Below are 15,520 nucleotides of genomic sequence, written 5' to 3'. Positions count from 1 at the left end.
CTCTTTGGGTACTGGAAGGTCACTGTAACATCTCCTCTGAGCCTTCTCTTCTCCAGGCTGAACAACTCCAATTGTCTCAGCCTGTCTTCATATGGGAGGTGCTCCAGCCCTCCAGTCATCTTTGTAGCCCTCCTCTGGACCCATTCCAGAAGCTCAGTATCTGTCCTGTGTTGAGAATTCCAGGACTGCACACAGGACTCCAGATGAGGTCTCAAAAGAGAGGAATAGAGAGGTAGAATCCCTTCCCTCGCCCTGCTGGCCATGCTTCTTTTGATGCAGCCCAGGACACAGTTGGCCTTCTGGGCTGTGAGCGCACGTTGGCGGCTCATGTCGAGCTTCTCATCAACCAGCACCCCCAAGTCCTGCTCTGCGGGGCTGCTCTCAATTGCCTCAAGTTGCACCAGGGCAGATTCAGATTAGACATGAGGAAACGTTTCTTCACCAAAAGGGTTATTGGGCACTGGAACAGCTGCCCAGGAAAGTGGTCGAGTCTCCATTCCTGCAGGTGTTTAAAGACTGGTAGATGAAGTGCTCAGGGATGTGGTTTAATAGTGGCCAGGTATGGTTGGCCTTGATAATCTTGAAGGTCTAACCAAATGATTCTGTGATTCTAAGGCTCAGCATTGGGTCCTGCACCTGTGTCACAACCCTGCCCAATGCTGCAGGCTTGGGGAGGTGTTGCTGGAAAGCTACTTGATGGAAAAGGACCTGGGGATGTTGGTCAATAGTGGCTGAACATGAGCCAGCAGTGGCTCAGGTGGCCAGGAAGGTCAACAACATCCTGGCTTGGATCGGGAACAGCGTGGCCAGCAGGACCAGAGGAGGGATCGTCCCCCTGTGCTCAGTGCTAATGGGGCCGCACCTGGAATGCTGTGTTCAGTTTTGGGCCTCTCAGAACAAGAAGGATATCGAGGGGCTGGAGCGTGTCCAGAGGAGAGCAGCAGAGCTGGTGAAAAGTCTGGAGTTAAGAGGAGTGGCTGAGGGAACTGGGATTGTTTAGCCTGGAGGAGGCTGAAGAGAGGCCTTATTGCTGTGTATAAACTACCTGAAAGGATGTTAAAGCGAGGTGGTTGCTGGTCTCTTCTCCCAGGTAACAAGTGATAGGGTGAGAGGAATAAGCCTCAAGTTGTGCCAGGAGAGCTTTAGAGTGGGTATTAGGAAGAATTTCTTCTCTGAAAGGGTTCTTTATTGGAACAGGCTGCCCAGGGAAGTGATTGAGTCCCCACTCCTGGAGATGTTTAACAGACTGTGGATGTGGTGCTCAGGGATGTGGTTTAGTGGTGAACTTGGCAGTGTTAAGTTTATGGTTGGATGCTCTTAGAGGTCTTTTCCAACCTAAACAATTCCGTGATTCTGTGAGGCGAGACATGTGGTTGCCAGCAAGGTGGTTAACACTTCTGACATGCTGCTTTGGTCTTGCACTTGTGGGATGGCAGTACCTGAAGGGGACCTACAAGAAAGCTGGGGAGGGATCGTTTACAAAGGCACATAGTAATAGGATGAGGGGGGCGTGGCTTTGAATTGGAAGGGGGGAAGATTTAGATTAGACATTAGGAGGAAATTCTTCGAGGGTGCTGAGGCATTGGCCCAGGTTGCCCAGGGAAGCTGTGGACGCCCCCTCCCTGGGAGTGTTCAAGACCAGGTTGGGCGAGGCCTTGAGCAGACTGGTCTTGCGGGGGGTGTCCATGCCTATGTCAGGGTTTTGGAATGAGATGATCTTTAAGGTCCCTTCCAACCCAATGAAGTTATGATAACAAAAGGAGATTTGCAGGGGATATTTAAAACAGAACACATTAAAGAATGTTGCAGGGAATTTTGCTAATGGGTCACCACAGTACAGTAGTTAACTGTACAGAAGTGTTCAGTGGTTTCTGTTGTGAGTCTGAGAAGAGAGAAGCAAGCTGGAGTGTGCCTGTCACCTGTAGGTGAAGTACCTTCTACTCTACCTCTGGGCTCCAGACAGCTCTCAGCCTACAGACCTGGGACAGAACTTAATGTGTTTTGGAATAATGGGAGTGTTTGCACCACTTCATGCAAGCAGGAGATGGTCAAACCAGGTGTAACTTTTGTTTGTCTCCTCTTTCTTTTTTTAATTATTATTTGTTAGAAGAAATTTGGCTGCAAGCTGAAAATCATGACTGCAACCTATCCTGGGTAAAGGTACTCTGCGACTGCCAGCGTTTTAGTCTGTTGTTGGTGAGTATTTTGCAACTGCATGCTAACGCTGAGCTCTTGCATGGCATTCACTGCAGCGCTGCCTCTCCATCCACAGGGATGCGAGGTCTGCTTTGTTTGACTAAGATGTGGCCTCAGCTTGGCTTGTGCTTGTGTCAGCCCAAATACAAGGATAAATATCTGGAGAAGCTCCTGCTACTATTAAATACTGCATGCGTCCCTCAGCTGTCTGGGCTTTTCCTAACTCATTAAATGAGTCTTGGTACTTGTTCAATGTCAGCGTTTTGTTTCAGACATTGTTTCATACATTAGATGTATAAAATGTCTCTGGAAGACTGTATTTGACAAATTCCCTTCTTTACAACGACACATCTTTCTGTGTTAGTGTAGCTCATCCATGTGGGAGCCAGAACTTTCGTGAAGGTAGCTCAGCTTCCAGAGAAATTGCAGACTTCGTGCTGTGGCAAAGTTTGCAACAACCTGTGCTGCCTTTTGATCAAAAGGTAGAGGAATATTTAACTGGTGCTCTACTAACATATGTCTGTTTCTCTGAGAGAGGGTGATAAAAGGGTCTGTGTTTTTCTCTGGAACAAAACGATGCTCTTGCAGTTGATGAATGACAGCGAAGCTGGTTGATAAGTAGGTAATTGGTCTCTGTCTCTTACATCTCTGAAGCCACAAACTACTGTTAGAAAGTGATAATGCAAATGGCTTGCTTCTTGGGAACCTCCATGCGAAAACGAGCAAGGGCGTTCTCTTTACCCCCAAGACAGATCTTACGGCTGTTTTCTACTCTTACCAGCAGTACATCCTTCGGTTTATTGAAAATTTTGTTCGAAGAATTGGGCAAATCACAGGAAGCAGTATTTTGTGAGTTGGATTGTACACTTGAGATTCACTTGCAGAAGTGTCATAAGGTACTGCTTTTGCTTTCATGGTCTGGTCTTTGTAACACTTCCTCTGGTTGATGCAGAGCTCCTGTATCAAGGAGAATGCAGAAGGAAACTGTTAATAACGGTTGTTGGCAATTTACTTCCCTCCTTTATCAGTAAAGCATAGAGTTTGTAGCTCAGAATCCTGCCCTGCAGTATATGATATTCTTTAGTTTTGTTTGTGTCTTTCTTGGCTTTTCAGGGTCAGTTACCTTTCTGTGTATCAGTGCTGAGGCCCCATGAGTGGCTGGTCCCCGCTATTTATGGCTGGAGCAAACACTGTGGAAGAGCAGAGGGCTCGCTGGGAGAGAAAGCGCAGCCGTACAGCCAAGGAGCTGCTGGAAACTGAACACAAATACCTTGAACAGCTGGATTTGGTGGTCACAGTGAGTACTTTGGCCCGCTATGATGTATAGGTACCTTCAAGCAGCATGTCATATTTACATTGTCATGGGGAAGGGTCAAGAGCAAGACTTTGATATGTCCCTGCTGCATGGGACAACTACCAGGCCCGAACTTTTTTTTGTTCTTTTACCTCCTCTGTAATATCTGGTAGCTTGAGTTTTGGCCCTTTGGCTTTGGTCTGTACACAGACGTAAATCTTAACGTTTTGGTCATAAAGGGGACTCGCCTTAGAATACCCGAGATCTATGAAATGTGGAGGCACAGACAAGGCAAAGGCAGGTTGTGAAGAAGGTGGTGAAAATCAGATGTGTCTAGGAATACTGAAATAGACTCTGTCAATTGCTGTTGTGCTGTTCCATGTGTTTACAGTTGTGGTCAAAGTTACCAAGAAGGCTTACAACTTACTATAAATATTTTAGATAAGCATTCACAATATCCTTTCAAGCTGAAGTGTGTGCAGGGTACAATTTCTTGCTTCAGCTGTGTACCACAAGTACCCTTTGAGCGACCTGTGAATTCTACCTGTTTTTGAAAATATCTTTTTTCTCAAATTTTCTCTTTTATTTTTTTACTTAGTTCTTTGTGACAATTTTAAAGGCCAAAGGGACACTGAAACCTGCTGTGTTGGAAACCATATTTGGACCCCTGGAATCCATATATTCAGCCAGCCAGTAAGTGAACACACTGATGTGACTCCTGTAATTATATAGGCAGGACCCGATATTGATGAGAATGTAAGATTTCAGGTAAGAAATCTTGTAAAACGGGCATTTACTTCTAGCACCGCAAGCCTTGTTGTCACTTGCAGGTGTACTGAGGAAAATGCTGATCTGTATCCACATTTCTGGATGACCAGTTGTTCTTGGGATAGTAGTTTAAACCCAGTAAGTCTGCTCTCCGATGTTTTCAAGGGATGTTTTCTGTAGCTTAGGCTGTGACTGCCAAGCATGTACTTGGTGCAGAAGCTGGAGGTGAGGTGGAGACTGACAAAGGAAGGTCGGCAAAGGAATGAACCAGAGGGAGCTGTGAACATGCCATCGGTAACTTACTCTTCATGAACTGTCTTTGTTCTTTGTGCACAGGGTTCTGTCACAGCACCTGGAGAGACGGAATTTGGGACTAGGATTGGAGAATTTCTGTCAGAATCTGGAGCTTTACGGCCACTATGCTGAGAATTTGGAACAGGCAAATAAAAACTTGAAGGTAAATATCTCCTCAATTCCTCATGTTATTTCTTCCCTCTCTTGCTCCATTCTGTGAAAAAGCTATATCCTTCCCTTTTTCTTCCATTTCTGAAGTGATTCGTTTCCTTCCTTTTTCCAGGCTGCTACTATTTTCTCAGTCTTTCTTCCTTAATAGAATGGTGGAAACTTCTCCACTTATATAGATGTTCGAATTTTTGAAGCTTGTTTCAGGTGTTTATGTACTTATGTGCATACACTGAGCACAGCTTTCTCAAAGTTCTATATTTACTCCTTGGCTGGCACGCCAAGGAGTTGGCAGTAGGAACACTAGGGGACAGTAATCTCTTTCTGGAGAATTATCAGGACTTTCCTTCTACCCCTAACAGTATCCTAACAGTGGAGTTTCCTTTTCCTTCCCCATTTTTTTGGATGATAGGAGAAAAACTTTTCCTTCACACTTACCCCTCCAAAAACAACCTGTCTTCAAAGAAATTTCAGCAGGCTATATTTTGATTTCAAAGTACTAACCGTTGTATCTTGAATTGAAACCAATGGACTTACAGTTTTAGCCTGTGCTTGCTCCCAGCTGCAGGGCGCACTGAGATATTTCCCTTCTGTTTGCATGCATATATATAAACTTTCAATTTTCCAAACGAAAAAAACATTTTGGTTTCTTTCCTTGAGGAGGCTGCATTGTTTTGTCTTGAAATGATTGGCAAAAAGCCACAGCTAGGCTCCTTGTTATCCTGTCTGAGTAAACCTTTCTTTTTTTCTTTGTTTCCATTTGCTGAGTATACTAACTTTATACTGCTCTGCGTGTGTGCAGAGGGGATATCGCTTCCATTACACACTGGAAAATGGTGGTCAGGAGGAAGAGAATTGCTTGCTCAGGGCCACAAAAGAAGTTACCGATGCTTGCATTTGGAACTGAAATCCTAAACATTACGGTTAAGAGTTTTAAGTGCACATATTTCTTTCTATAGTCTAAAAGATATATTCCTTTTCTGCTGCACACAGGAGCAATTGAGGAAAAATAAATCATTCCGACGGTTTAAGAAACTCCAGGAGTCTCGACCTCAGTTTCAGGGGAGGAAGCTAGAGGATCTGCTTTCTTTACCCCTGCAGAGGCTGCACCAGTAAGTAAGCAATTCTGAGTCTTCAAGGTGCTAATAGGAGGGGGGAAAAGGAGCGTAACTGTCTTAGTTGCTGTGGAAGGTAAATTTGCTTAATCTGTCTGAAAATCAGAGCTTATACACAACAATGAAACAGAGCTGAGGATGTGCCTGTCGAGTGGAATTGGTGTATGAAGATGGGACATGAAGCAGAGACGTAGCTGTGTTTAGCCCTGGCTCCTAAGCCCTTTGTCTAAGCTCTTGGGTAGAATTGAAGTGGTGGCTTTCTATCATCTCAGTAAGCTACTGGAGTTAGGCTCTGAACAAAAGCAAGCTGTCTGAAGTGCTGCAGAAGTGGCGCCCTGCCAGAGACGATCCTGCTCCGCTTTTGTGTTGGTTGCTGACCTGGAGCATTGTGGCTCTCCTTTCTTGTAGACAGTTGTTTTTGGAGAGAGATGAGATTAATGAATGCAGGGCGGCTTTTCTCCCCTCCCTCGTGATCAGGTCCTTATGCTCCTCTCAGATTAGGTGCCTCTCACAGTTGTCTGAGCCTGGACAGATCCAGTCCGGAATGTTGCATTCCCCTCTTGAGGCATCATCTTCTCTTTGACGAGGCAGGCTGACTGCATGAGGCCAGTGCTGTGTGGACTCAAGGGCTGCCCTTTCTTGTGGGGGACTATGTGTGTAATACAGAGCATGGGTAGTTTGGGGACCCAGCTGCTGCTTCTACAGATCATGTAGTTGTTCTTCAGTCATGGTCTTATCCATGCTAAAGCAAATCTGAGAGACCAAGAGTCTCATTGCTTTGAAAATAATTCAGAGTGAACATACCACAGGCTTTCAGGCAGCTTTACATAACCTTTTTTAATCAGCTTGGCAGATAAAAGCATAAGCTTTCTTTTTACTGTAATTCTTTGGATTGTTCCTCTCAATTTGTAAAATAGCAGTGTATTTGTTCCTGTCTGACTGTTTGGGAAAACGGAGGCTTTTTAACAGCAGGTCTATTTTTTCATTAATCAGCTCTTCCATGTTCAAGTTTCTTCGAAGCATTATTGCATATACTGCAGGTCATATGACTTCTGCCAGTTGGTGAAACTATTCAATGTGGTATTTCTTCTATTATTTAAAACTGAAAATAATTTGACTATTTTGGGAGATCTGATCCTTTCTGGTAAAGGCTGGAGACAAAAAAAGAAAAAGGCAGCTCCTAGTTCTTATAGAAATGCCTTTATTTTCTTGTGTGGGCAGGAAATATGTGGTATGAATGCTACCATTCAGACTTAAAATGAATGAAATAGCTCAAAGAGAAATTTGTCTGTTTTTGAAGTCAATTTTATGTGAATGCTAAGAGAGTTTCCTGGTCTCAAATAATATAAGAAGTTGCTTTTATCAGATCCCTGTGAAATGCCAAAGGCTTGCAAATGTATAAATTACTTAGGTTAATTTAGTTGATAAATTTTAAGATAAAATAAATGTGATAAAAAAATTGTGACCAAAAGCTGCTCGGTTAGAGGTGTGGACTCCATCTCGTGGTGGAGTGTTGTTTGTCGTTCTGACACTGATAAGAGATGCTGCTGTTGCTGGTATCTTATTGTGAAATAACTCTGCTCTCTCGATCTTAGGTACAAGCATTTCCTCAGAGACCTGCTGGAGAACACCTGCCCAGACTGCGCCGAGTACCAGGAACTTGCAAGTAATTTTCCACCTGTAGATGCTGACACTTTGATCAGTGTTATCTTCTTTGATAATAATATTTGGATTCTTGTTTTCTGTCGATTTCCTTAGGAAGAGAAATCTTCCGCTTTCTAGGGTTCTAGTGCATTACTGTTTCCCTTCTTCATCTCGATCAAGATGTCTGTGGGATCACATTGGGAATAACAGTGTAGAGTAACTGACTGGAAAAGTGGCCCGGGGGTTAGGTTGGACAAAGAGCAGCTCCATGTTTTGTGATGAGGGTGGTGAGACACTGGAACAGGTTGCTCAGGGAGATCATTGATGCCCATCACTGGAAGTGTCCCAGGTCTGGTTGGACAGGGCATTGAGCAATGTGATCTAGTGGAAAATGTGCTGGTGGTAGAGGAGTTGGACTAGATTATCTTTAGATCTTTCTTCCAACGCAAACCATTCTATGACTATTGGTCATGTGCCTCAATTTTGTGGGATAGTTCATGTCCTTCAAGCCATATTTACTGACAGTTAACACCACTGGGCATCTTTCCTGGTTTTGCTTCCAAATCCAGGAAGTTGCTCCTCTGTTTAATGTTTCATTGGCAAAAAAAAATTGTTTTCTAGAACTGCAGAAATGTTGGTTGGAGATACACATCTAGTCCAGTTTCCTGCTGAAATTACTGAATAAATCTGTTGTCAATACTTCGTTTAAAACATTTACTTCTTAATTTCATCTTATCTTTTCACAGCAAGATAGGTAAGTATTCATTTGTGTTAACATCAAAATATGCTGCTATAATTCCAGAGGCTGTGAAATCTGTTTCTGAGGTATCTCAGTGGGTCCAAGATGTCATTCATAAGAGAGAGAACTCCTTGCAGCTACTTCGGGTTCAGAAACTGCTCAAGGGACAGAAGACTCAGGTTTTGACTCCAGGTCCGTCTTTCTGATGGCTCTTTTTCTTCTGCCAAGCTGAGATACCTGGAGATAAGTTTCTCTTCATCTCTGACTTGACTCATGTTAACCACTTTTTCCCTTCTGCCCAAATTCCATAGATCAATGGTGAAGGAACCAGTAATTAAAACACTTTTTTTTTCTTTTTACTTAAGAATTTTTGAGTAAAAATAAGCAGCAGCTTAATTGGCTAATATTCAGATAGGAGGAACTGATGACATGTAGTTAGAAAATTAGTAGGCACTTAAGGAGGTCAGGAGTCTGAGTCCTGGGTAAGAATGAAAGACAGATGTTAAATAATTTTGGAACAGTGTAAGCAGTGGTGTTGTCCCTACTCCACTGCAGGAGCCATAAATCAAGAGCCCAAGGACTGTGATTTTTTTTTTTTTGTTAAGCTACAGGCTTCATGGACTTGCTCACACTCTTTGCATGAAGAATCCTCTTTTATTCACATGGTTAAACTGTGCCAGAAATCAGAGTATTTGTGTTGATAGCTGAGATACACGAAGTCACACTCAATGGCCTGTGAGATCATCCAATTTGATAACAGGTTTCTTTGTGACCTCGTCTATGACTGTGCACTCTCCATGCCCAGAGCACACTCCAAGCTACGTATGGAATATTGTAAGAAATCTGTCCAGGCTGGCAAATAGGAAATGGTCACTTGGGGCTTCACCTGTGCTGTCACCAAATAGTGCTATTGCAGAGGTCATCTAGAAACAGTGCTGCAGCTGGAGAGGAGGAGTGTTAAAGTCATGCTGTACAGTTCTCTAAGGCACACCTCCAGGTACTTCTGAATGTGTCTGTAATTTGTATATGTGGATTTTTGGGTGAAAAAACCCACCCTCCAGTGTGGTGGGGGAGAGAATCAGAAGGGTAAAAGTATGAAAACAGCAAAAGCTGTGCGTGCAAGCAAAGCGAAACAAGGAATTATTATCATAGAATCATAGAATGGTTTGGATTGGAAGGGTCCTTAAAGATCACCCAATTCCAACTGCCCTGCCATGGGCAGGGACACCTCCCGCTAGATCAGGCTGCCCAAGTTCCCATCCAACCTGGCCTTGAACACCTCCAGGGATGTGACATCCACAACTTCCCTGGGCAACCTGTTCCAGTACCTCACCACCCTCATTGTGAAAAATTCCTCCTTATATCTAGTCTAAATCTACTCCTCTCCATTTTATAGCCATTCACTGCTTCCCATCAGCAGGCAGATGTTCCACCACCTCCAGGAAAGCAGAGCTCCATCTGTAACAGTTACTTGGGAAGACAAATGCCATAACACCAAATGTACCCCCCCACCTCCTTCGTCCCCTAACTTTATATGCTGGGCATGACATCTTATGGTGTGGAATTCCCTTTGGTCAGTTGGTTTCAGCTGTTCCAGCTGTGTCCCCTCCCAGCCTCTTGTGTACCCCCAGCACTCACTGGTGTGGCAGGGCAAGGAGCAGAAAAGGCCTTTATGCTGAGCAGTGCTTTCACAGTGATAACTAAAATGTCCCTGTATTGTCCATCCTGTTTCCAGCACAAACCCAAAACACAGCCCCATACCAGCTATTGTGGAAAATTAACTCTATCCCAGCCATACCAGCACAGGCAGAAAAAGGTTGTCAGAGGTTATTGTTCTCAAAGGCGGTCCATCAGTGGGCAGATTAATTTAGAATTCTCTTTCCCATTCTTAGAATCCTTTTGGTGACACTAGCTGCAAGGAAGCTAACATAGGAGTGCTCTGGTTGTATTGAGCACAAGCATGTAAAAAGGTAAATGAATTATCCTTAATGACAGAACTAATAAGATAACCCAATAACAAAAAACAACCCCAAAGCAATATAGCTAGAGCAGGGTTGGCCATCATTTGAAAGCGCTGGGTCCACATTTTCTCCGTCTCCAAATATTCTGAGATGTGTAGCAGGACAAGTGTTGAGGTTCTATAGAGACCTGTCCATTACGCAGGACAGAGAATTGTGATGGTTTCATTTTTCATTAGCTGGAGTAAAATAAGTACTATTGGATGTGAGAAGCCCAAAAGTAAAAGGCACCGGGGCCTTGCTAGTTTTGGGTCATCTTTCCAGGAACAAGCTATCTTTTGAAGAACTGTTAAGATTGCACCCTTTTACTGGGAAGGAAGAAGTAAGAAAACATAATGCTATAGATTCAGAGAAAAGGGGTAGCTTTGGAGTTGGTTATCTCACATTTGGCAGTGTCTGTGACATATACTGCTCTCAACAAAGAGACCCTGCTTTCTTTGCTCTCTTTTCACAATAATTTTTTAATTCATGTACCCCGGGGAATTCTGAGCATGGATCTATGTCTCGGGAGTTCCAGTACAGTCCAGCTTGGACTGTATGCCAGGAGTCCAATCACTGCTTAGCCTGAAGAAAGCAGTCCAGCTCCATGCTGCTGACACCTTCTTTCCATTTGTTTTCTAAATTATGGCTGATACCTGCACCTCACCCTTCTCTTTCTTGATTTCTTATTCAGATTAGAGGAGTGGTTTCTATGGAGTAAGCTAAGTGGGAATTCATTTGCCTCTGTGTTTTGTGACTGTGGCATACCGAGTAAGACATAATCCATAATTAAAACAAAATTGTGTCCTTTTCTGAAAGGTACTCGCTAGCTCAGCCAGAAGCTAAGGCACGAAAAGCAGTGGCTGAAACTCTCTGGCAGGTGTTTCACAGACCAGGCCAGATGGCAATGCTCTATAATGGCTTTAAATTTTTATAAATAACCTTCCTGGCAGGTGTCTTCATAATTCCCATGAGCTGATGGCTATCTTGTACAATGATCCTTCCAGTCAGAGGCACTGCTTTAATTATTCTGTTTTGTGTCAATGCCATTTTTTATTGCTGCTTACAGCTAGGTTTATCAAATTGTTCTGATTTTTTTCCTGCTGACTTCTCTGCCTTTAGCTTTATTGGGATCTGTTTCATGTGTAGGTGACACTGGACCCTACTCCGTCAGAGGAGGTTGATAAGTTTGCCTATTCAGACCTTCCTTTTAATATGCTGGTTTTTATCCCCTTTGCTATGTTCTCTTTGGAACCCTCATCTGCATTCTGCAATCTGTTAACTACTGGAGACCCATATAGAGTTAAATGACCAGTGAAACTTTTCCTAATTGGCACACAATAAGCAAACGAAACAAGGGAATAAGAAGGCACATTCAAAGTTTAGGCTGACTTCTGTTTCACCACTAATGACAAACAACCAGTCAACACAATTTAAGATAATGTTGTGTTTTATGAAAGTTTATGTGAATTTAAAGGTATATATAACATTTTGAAACCATGTTTTTGTTTTAGTCTCTTCAAGCAGACTTGCATATCTTATTATCCTCCTAATTATTAGAGCAGATTTAGAACAACTTCTGCCTGCTCCTCATGCACTGAGAACTATAGCGGCTTCTGCACTGATGTTACTAGTGCTGCTGAGCTGTCTCCAGCTGATACTGCCTTCTAGTGGCTGGAATTGATGTAGAGCCTGGCAACCTGCAAGGGTAGCCCACTGTATTCCAATTTGTCTCATTATGTCTTTTATTTCCAGTCATGATCCAACAACTGTCTTTATTTCCCTTGCATGCCTAGGGCGGTGGTATATCCGGGAAGGCTGGCTTTTGGTGGTGCCTTCAAAGGGAGAACAACTGAAGCGCAGGATGTTCTTCCTTTTTTCTGATATCTTTATTGCAACAAAGACCTGCCACCCACTTCACCCGCTGAACTCGAACAAACTGGAATGCCGAGCTGTCTACCCGCTTCACCAGTGTGTAGTGGATAAAGTGTTCGGCCACACGCAAAGCCAGGGAGGGGTCCTCAGTGTAAGTCTTCGCGCGTCTGCCTGGCAGAACCATCGGTGGGAACGGCCTTGTAAAGCAGGTCTATAGCTGTCTCAGCAGCAGCAGGACTGAGATGATGAGAGAGGTGACAACAGTAAATGCCATGAACTTGTCTGAGCTAGTGCTTCTCTTCTTGAGTGATGTAGGTCCTTTTCCCTTTGTGGTGCAGGCCCTCCCGAGAACTTAAGGCTACAGGTCTCTGGTTGCTTTGCTTAGACCAAGTGAGGAGGCTCTGATAAGACTCTGGCATGCCCTCATCACAGCCACATTTGGGGGAAAAGCCCCACAGTCGTGTGACAGTGAGTAGGTAGCATTACACTGAACACCAACGGAGATTGTAGAAAACCCTGACAGAGAATGCGAGAAGTTGTGGGTATTGTCACAAGAGAGATTGCTTACGCATCTGTGAGGCCTTTGACTGGGGCTATTGCTTTGGATAGGGTTTTCAAGTTCAGGTCTTCCTGGGCAGCAGTGCTGGGCTGTGTTAGCTCATTATTTGAGAGCTCTGTTGGATGGAAAAGATTCTTTGGGCAAGCTGCAGTCTGCAGGTGGTGGTAGTGGAAGAACCCCTAGAGGCAGAAAATTGGATGAGAGCTACGAAGAACTGTAATTGCCCACTTCAAAACACACTACTAAGTCAAAGCAAGGTGTCATCTGTGGTGGGAAGGAATGGACAAGACTGGCACTTGCTCTGTACTGCCCAGCCTCTGGCTTATCCCAGTACCAACGCTAGATTTTTCAGTCTAGGAAAGCAGATGGTGTAAATTAGCATGTGGAACTGAGCTGAGCTCAGTGGTGATGGCACTCCTTTTATCACAGTTGCTGCCTTGGCAAGGAATGCCACAAAGTGGCACTAGATTCTGTCTGCCTTTCAGCTCTCCTTTCCACACAAGACACTGCTATTGATGTCCAGCGACCAAGAAGATATTAATGACTGGTATCGGAGTCTCACAGCTGCAGTCAGGTAGGCATCTTGTTTCCCAGAGGTGGAGGGGTCTGAGGGAAGGGAGCAGAACATAAAAATGATAACATGGACCTGTATATTTGCATGTATTGCATGGCTGATAGAGAGGAACTGGGTACAAGGGAATAATAGTAAGAACAGACTTCATGTGTTAACAGCAAACTTCTGCTTTGTTTTCCTCTGCAGGCAGCTGAAAGCCTGACCCTCCCGAGTACAAGTTAGACTGGCAGGACAACTCCAAAAGGAGTCTTAGAGAGTTTATTTGCCAGCATTCTTGGCATCGCCATCTCTCTTGGAAGAAGCCTACACAATCTTAGGAAATGTTCAGGGATGCAAAATGGGGGAATTGCTTTTAGGGGAACTACACACTGCTTGTGAGATTTTGCATGCTTTGTCAGCTGTCCTCATCTTTATATATATTGCAAAAAATAGGTATGCGCACTAAGGATTTGTATATAAAAAACCTGTATCAAGACTTTTCCCCTTAGCTTGGATGCTTCTAGCTTTTCTACACTTTTTTTTGTCTTGAGATTATTAATTTAAGGACAAGCAGAAGACAGCCTGACTTGCCTCATTAAATGTTTTTATCTAACCGTATTTCTAAATTGGTGTTTTCACATTTACTTGTCTATGTATATATGTTCCTGCTTCTGGGTCCTTGGATCAAAGTGGATGCTTGGGTTAACGGTGACATAGAATCATAGAATGGTTGGGGTTGGAAGGGACCTTAAAGATCATCCAGATCCAACCCGCCTGCCATGGGCATGGACACCTCCCACCACAGCAGGCTCTTCAAGTCCCCATGCAACCTGGCATCCCTGGGCAACCTGTGCCAGTGCCTCACCACCCTCATCGTGAATAATTTTTTCCTAATGTCTAATTAAAATCTTTTCCCCTTCCAATTTAAAGCCATTCCCCCTTGTCCTATCACTACATGCATTGTAAACATGGGCATAACACTGCTATTTTCTGGTAGCACTATGGGGCCACAGTCATCTTCCTCTCTGGATGCTTTTATCATTCACATCCTCGGGTTTTCTACTACCATAGTTTGACGGTTATTGTCCCTCCTCCTCTAACAAACTGACAGGTGCGCATTTCAGGGGAAGATAATTCAATGGCTAAAATCCTCCCTCTCTTTCTCATCAATCCCACAGATATGCTAATCAGTGAACTACCTGAAATAAACTGGTGGGTAACATAGTGAAACAGCACTTATCAAACACTTACATAACAGCACTCACATTTCTAATCTGATTCCCAAGAGGTGACGCAGACAAAACAGCACTCGCTTTTGCCTTCAAGGTGTGCTCTACCCCTACCACTGTGAAATGCCACAGCGAAAAGTTTGGGCAGCACCTCTGCTCCTGATGGGAGTCTCCAGAGGGCCACAGTAAGCATTCTGGGTCATCAATGTGCTAGGATTCAGTTTACTAGGATAGAAGACCAATTTAAGGAAGAAATATAGACAAGGTATTCTTGAGAGTTTCATTAGAGCCTTAGTACATAATGTGGAAGCTCTGCTGCAATAGCAGTTTGGTTCATCTACTGAGGGGGAAAACATCTATGAATGAGGTGTAAAGTCAAATGCAAACAGGGCAATTTCAAGGTAATCAGAAACAATGGATGTCTGTCTGAATGCCCAGTCTGTAGCAGTTTGACTGTTTTTTCCTCTTCCTTAAACAGTACCACTCATTTTTAATTTATCACTGGAATTCATTAAAACAGAAGTGGTTTCTGTGTGAGAAAAGTGCCCTGAAGACAGATACCAAACTTTAAGTTCTTTACCATCACTTCATTTTCTTTTGTGTATTTCCGTACAGCTCACTCACTACACAGAATCACTCATTTGTCTTTAAGTTTGTGAGAGAGAAAGGAACCAGACATGCTTGGGTTTGGTTGGTCATCTTCTCACTCAAAAGCTACAGCTAAGACATTCGAGTACCAACTGTACTTAAAAACAAAGCTAGCAATTTAAGTTTCTAATCTCCCAGCAGTTGTATCACACTCAAAAAAGCTCTGCAATGACTTCTTTTTGTTCTAACAGGGCAACACAGATTTTTTGCGACCCTACACTTAAGACTGAGATGTCTACCATCCTCTTCGTAGAGGCAACCATTATTCCTGCCCATGTTGCCTTCATATTCTAAAAAGTCCCTTTGGTACTGCCTTAAGACTTATCTCAGTGCTACTATCCTACTTCCACTCAGTGCTTCTGGAATAGCAAAACTCACTTGATTTTTCCCTGCATTTCCTGCCCTGAAAGGCTGTGCGCTGGCTTACAGAAAGCAACATAG

General features: G+C 43.7%; 1 protein-coding gene across 8 annotated transcripts in view; it reads left to right on the top strand.

Annotated features, from left to right (window-relative positions):
- Positions 1-15,520, top strand: part of ARHGEF39 (Rho guanine nucleotide exchange factor 39) — a 16,653-nt gene extending 1,133 nt beyond the window's left edge. Inside the window, exons 1-12 of one of the 8 annotated variants that reach the window (XM_054054742.1) lie at positions 1,668-1,925; positions 2,108-2,160; positions 2,566-2,678; positions 3,310-3,493; positions 4,089-4,183; positions 4,595-4,715; positions 5,714-5,832; positions 7,431-7,501; positions 8,282-8,410; positions 12,012-12,241; positions 13,135-13,223; positions 13,410-15,520. In XM_054054742.1, the coding sequence (XP_053910717.1) occupies positions 3,347-3,493; positions 4,089-4,183; positions 4,595-4,715; positions 5,714-5,832; positions 7,431-7,501; positions 8,282-8,410; positions 12,012-12,241; positions 13,135-13,223; positions 13,410-13,425 (1,017 nt within the window). In that variant the 5' untranslated portion in view covers positions 1,668-1,925; positions 2,108-2,160; positions 2,566-2,678; positions 3,310-3,346 and the 3' untranslated portion in view covers positions 13,426-15,520. Of the gene's footprint in view, positions 1-1,667; positions 1,926-1,999; positions 2,058-2,107; positions 2,197-2,565; positions 2,679-3,309; positions 3,494-4,088; positions 4,184-4,594; positions 4,716-5,713; positions 5,833-7,430; positions 7,502-8,281; positions 8,411-12,011; positions 12,242-12,428 lie in introns of those variants that run through there. The other 7 variants (XM_054054743.1, XM_054054740.1, XM_054054741.1 and 4 more) reach the window with 7 other exon arrangements.

This window comes from Cuculus canorus, chromosome Z (genome assembly GCF_017976375.1).
Source record: "Cuculus canorus isolate bCucCan1 chromosome Z, bCucCan1.pri, whole genome shotgun sequence".
NCBI lineage: Eukaryota > Metazoa > Chordata > Aves > Cuculiformes > Cuculidae > Cuculus > Cuculus canorus.
This window is presented reverse-complemented; position numbering and strand designations above follow the sequence as displayed.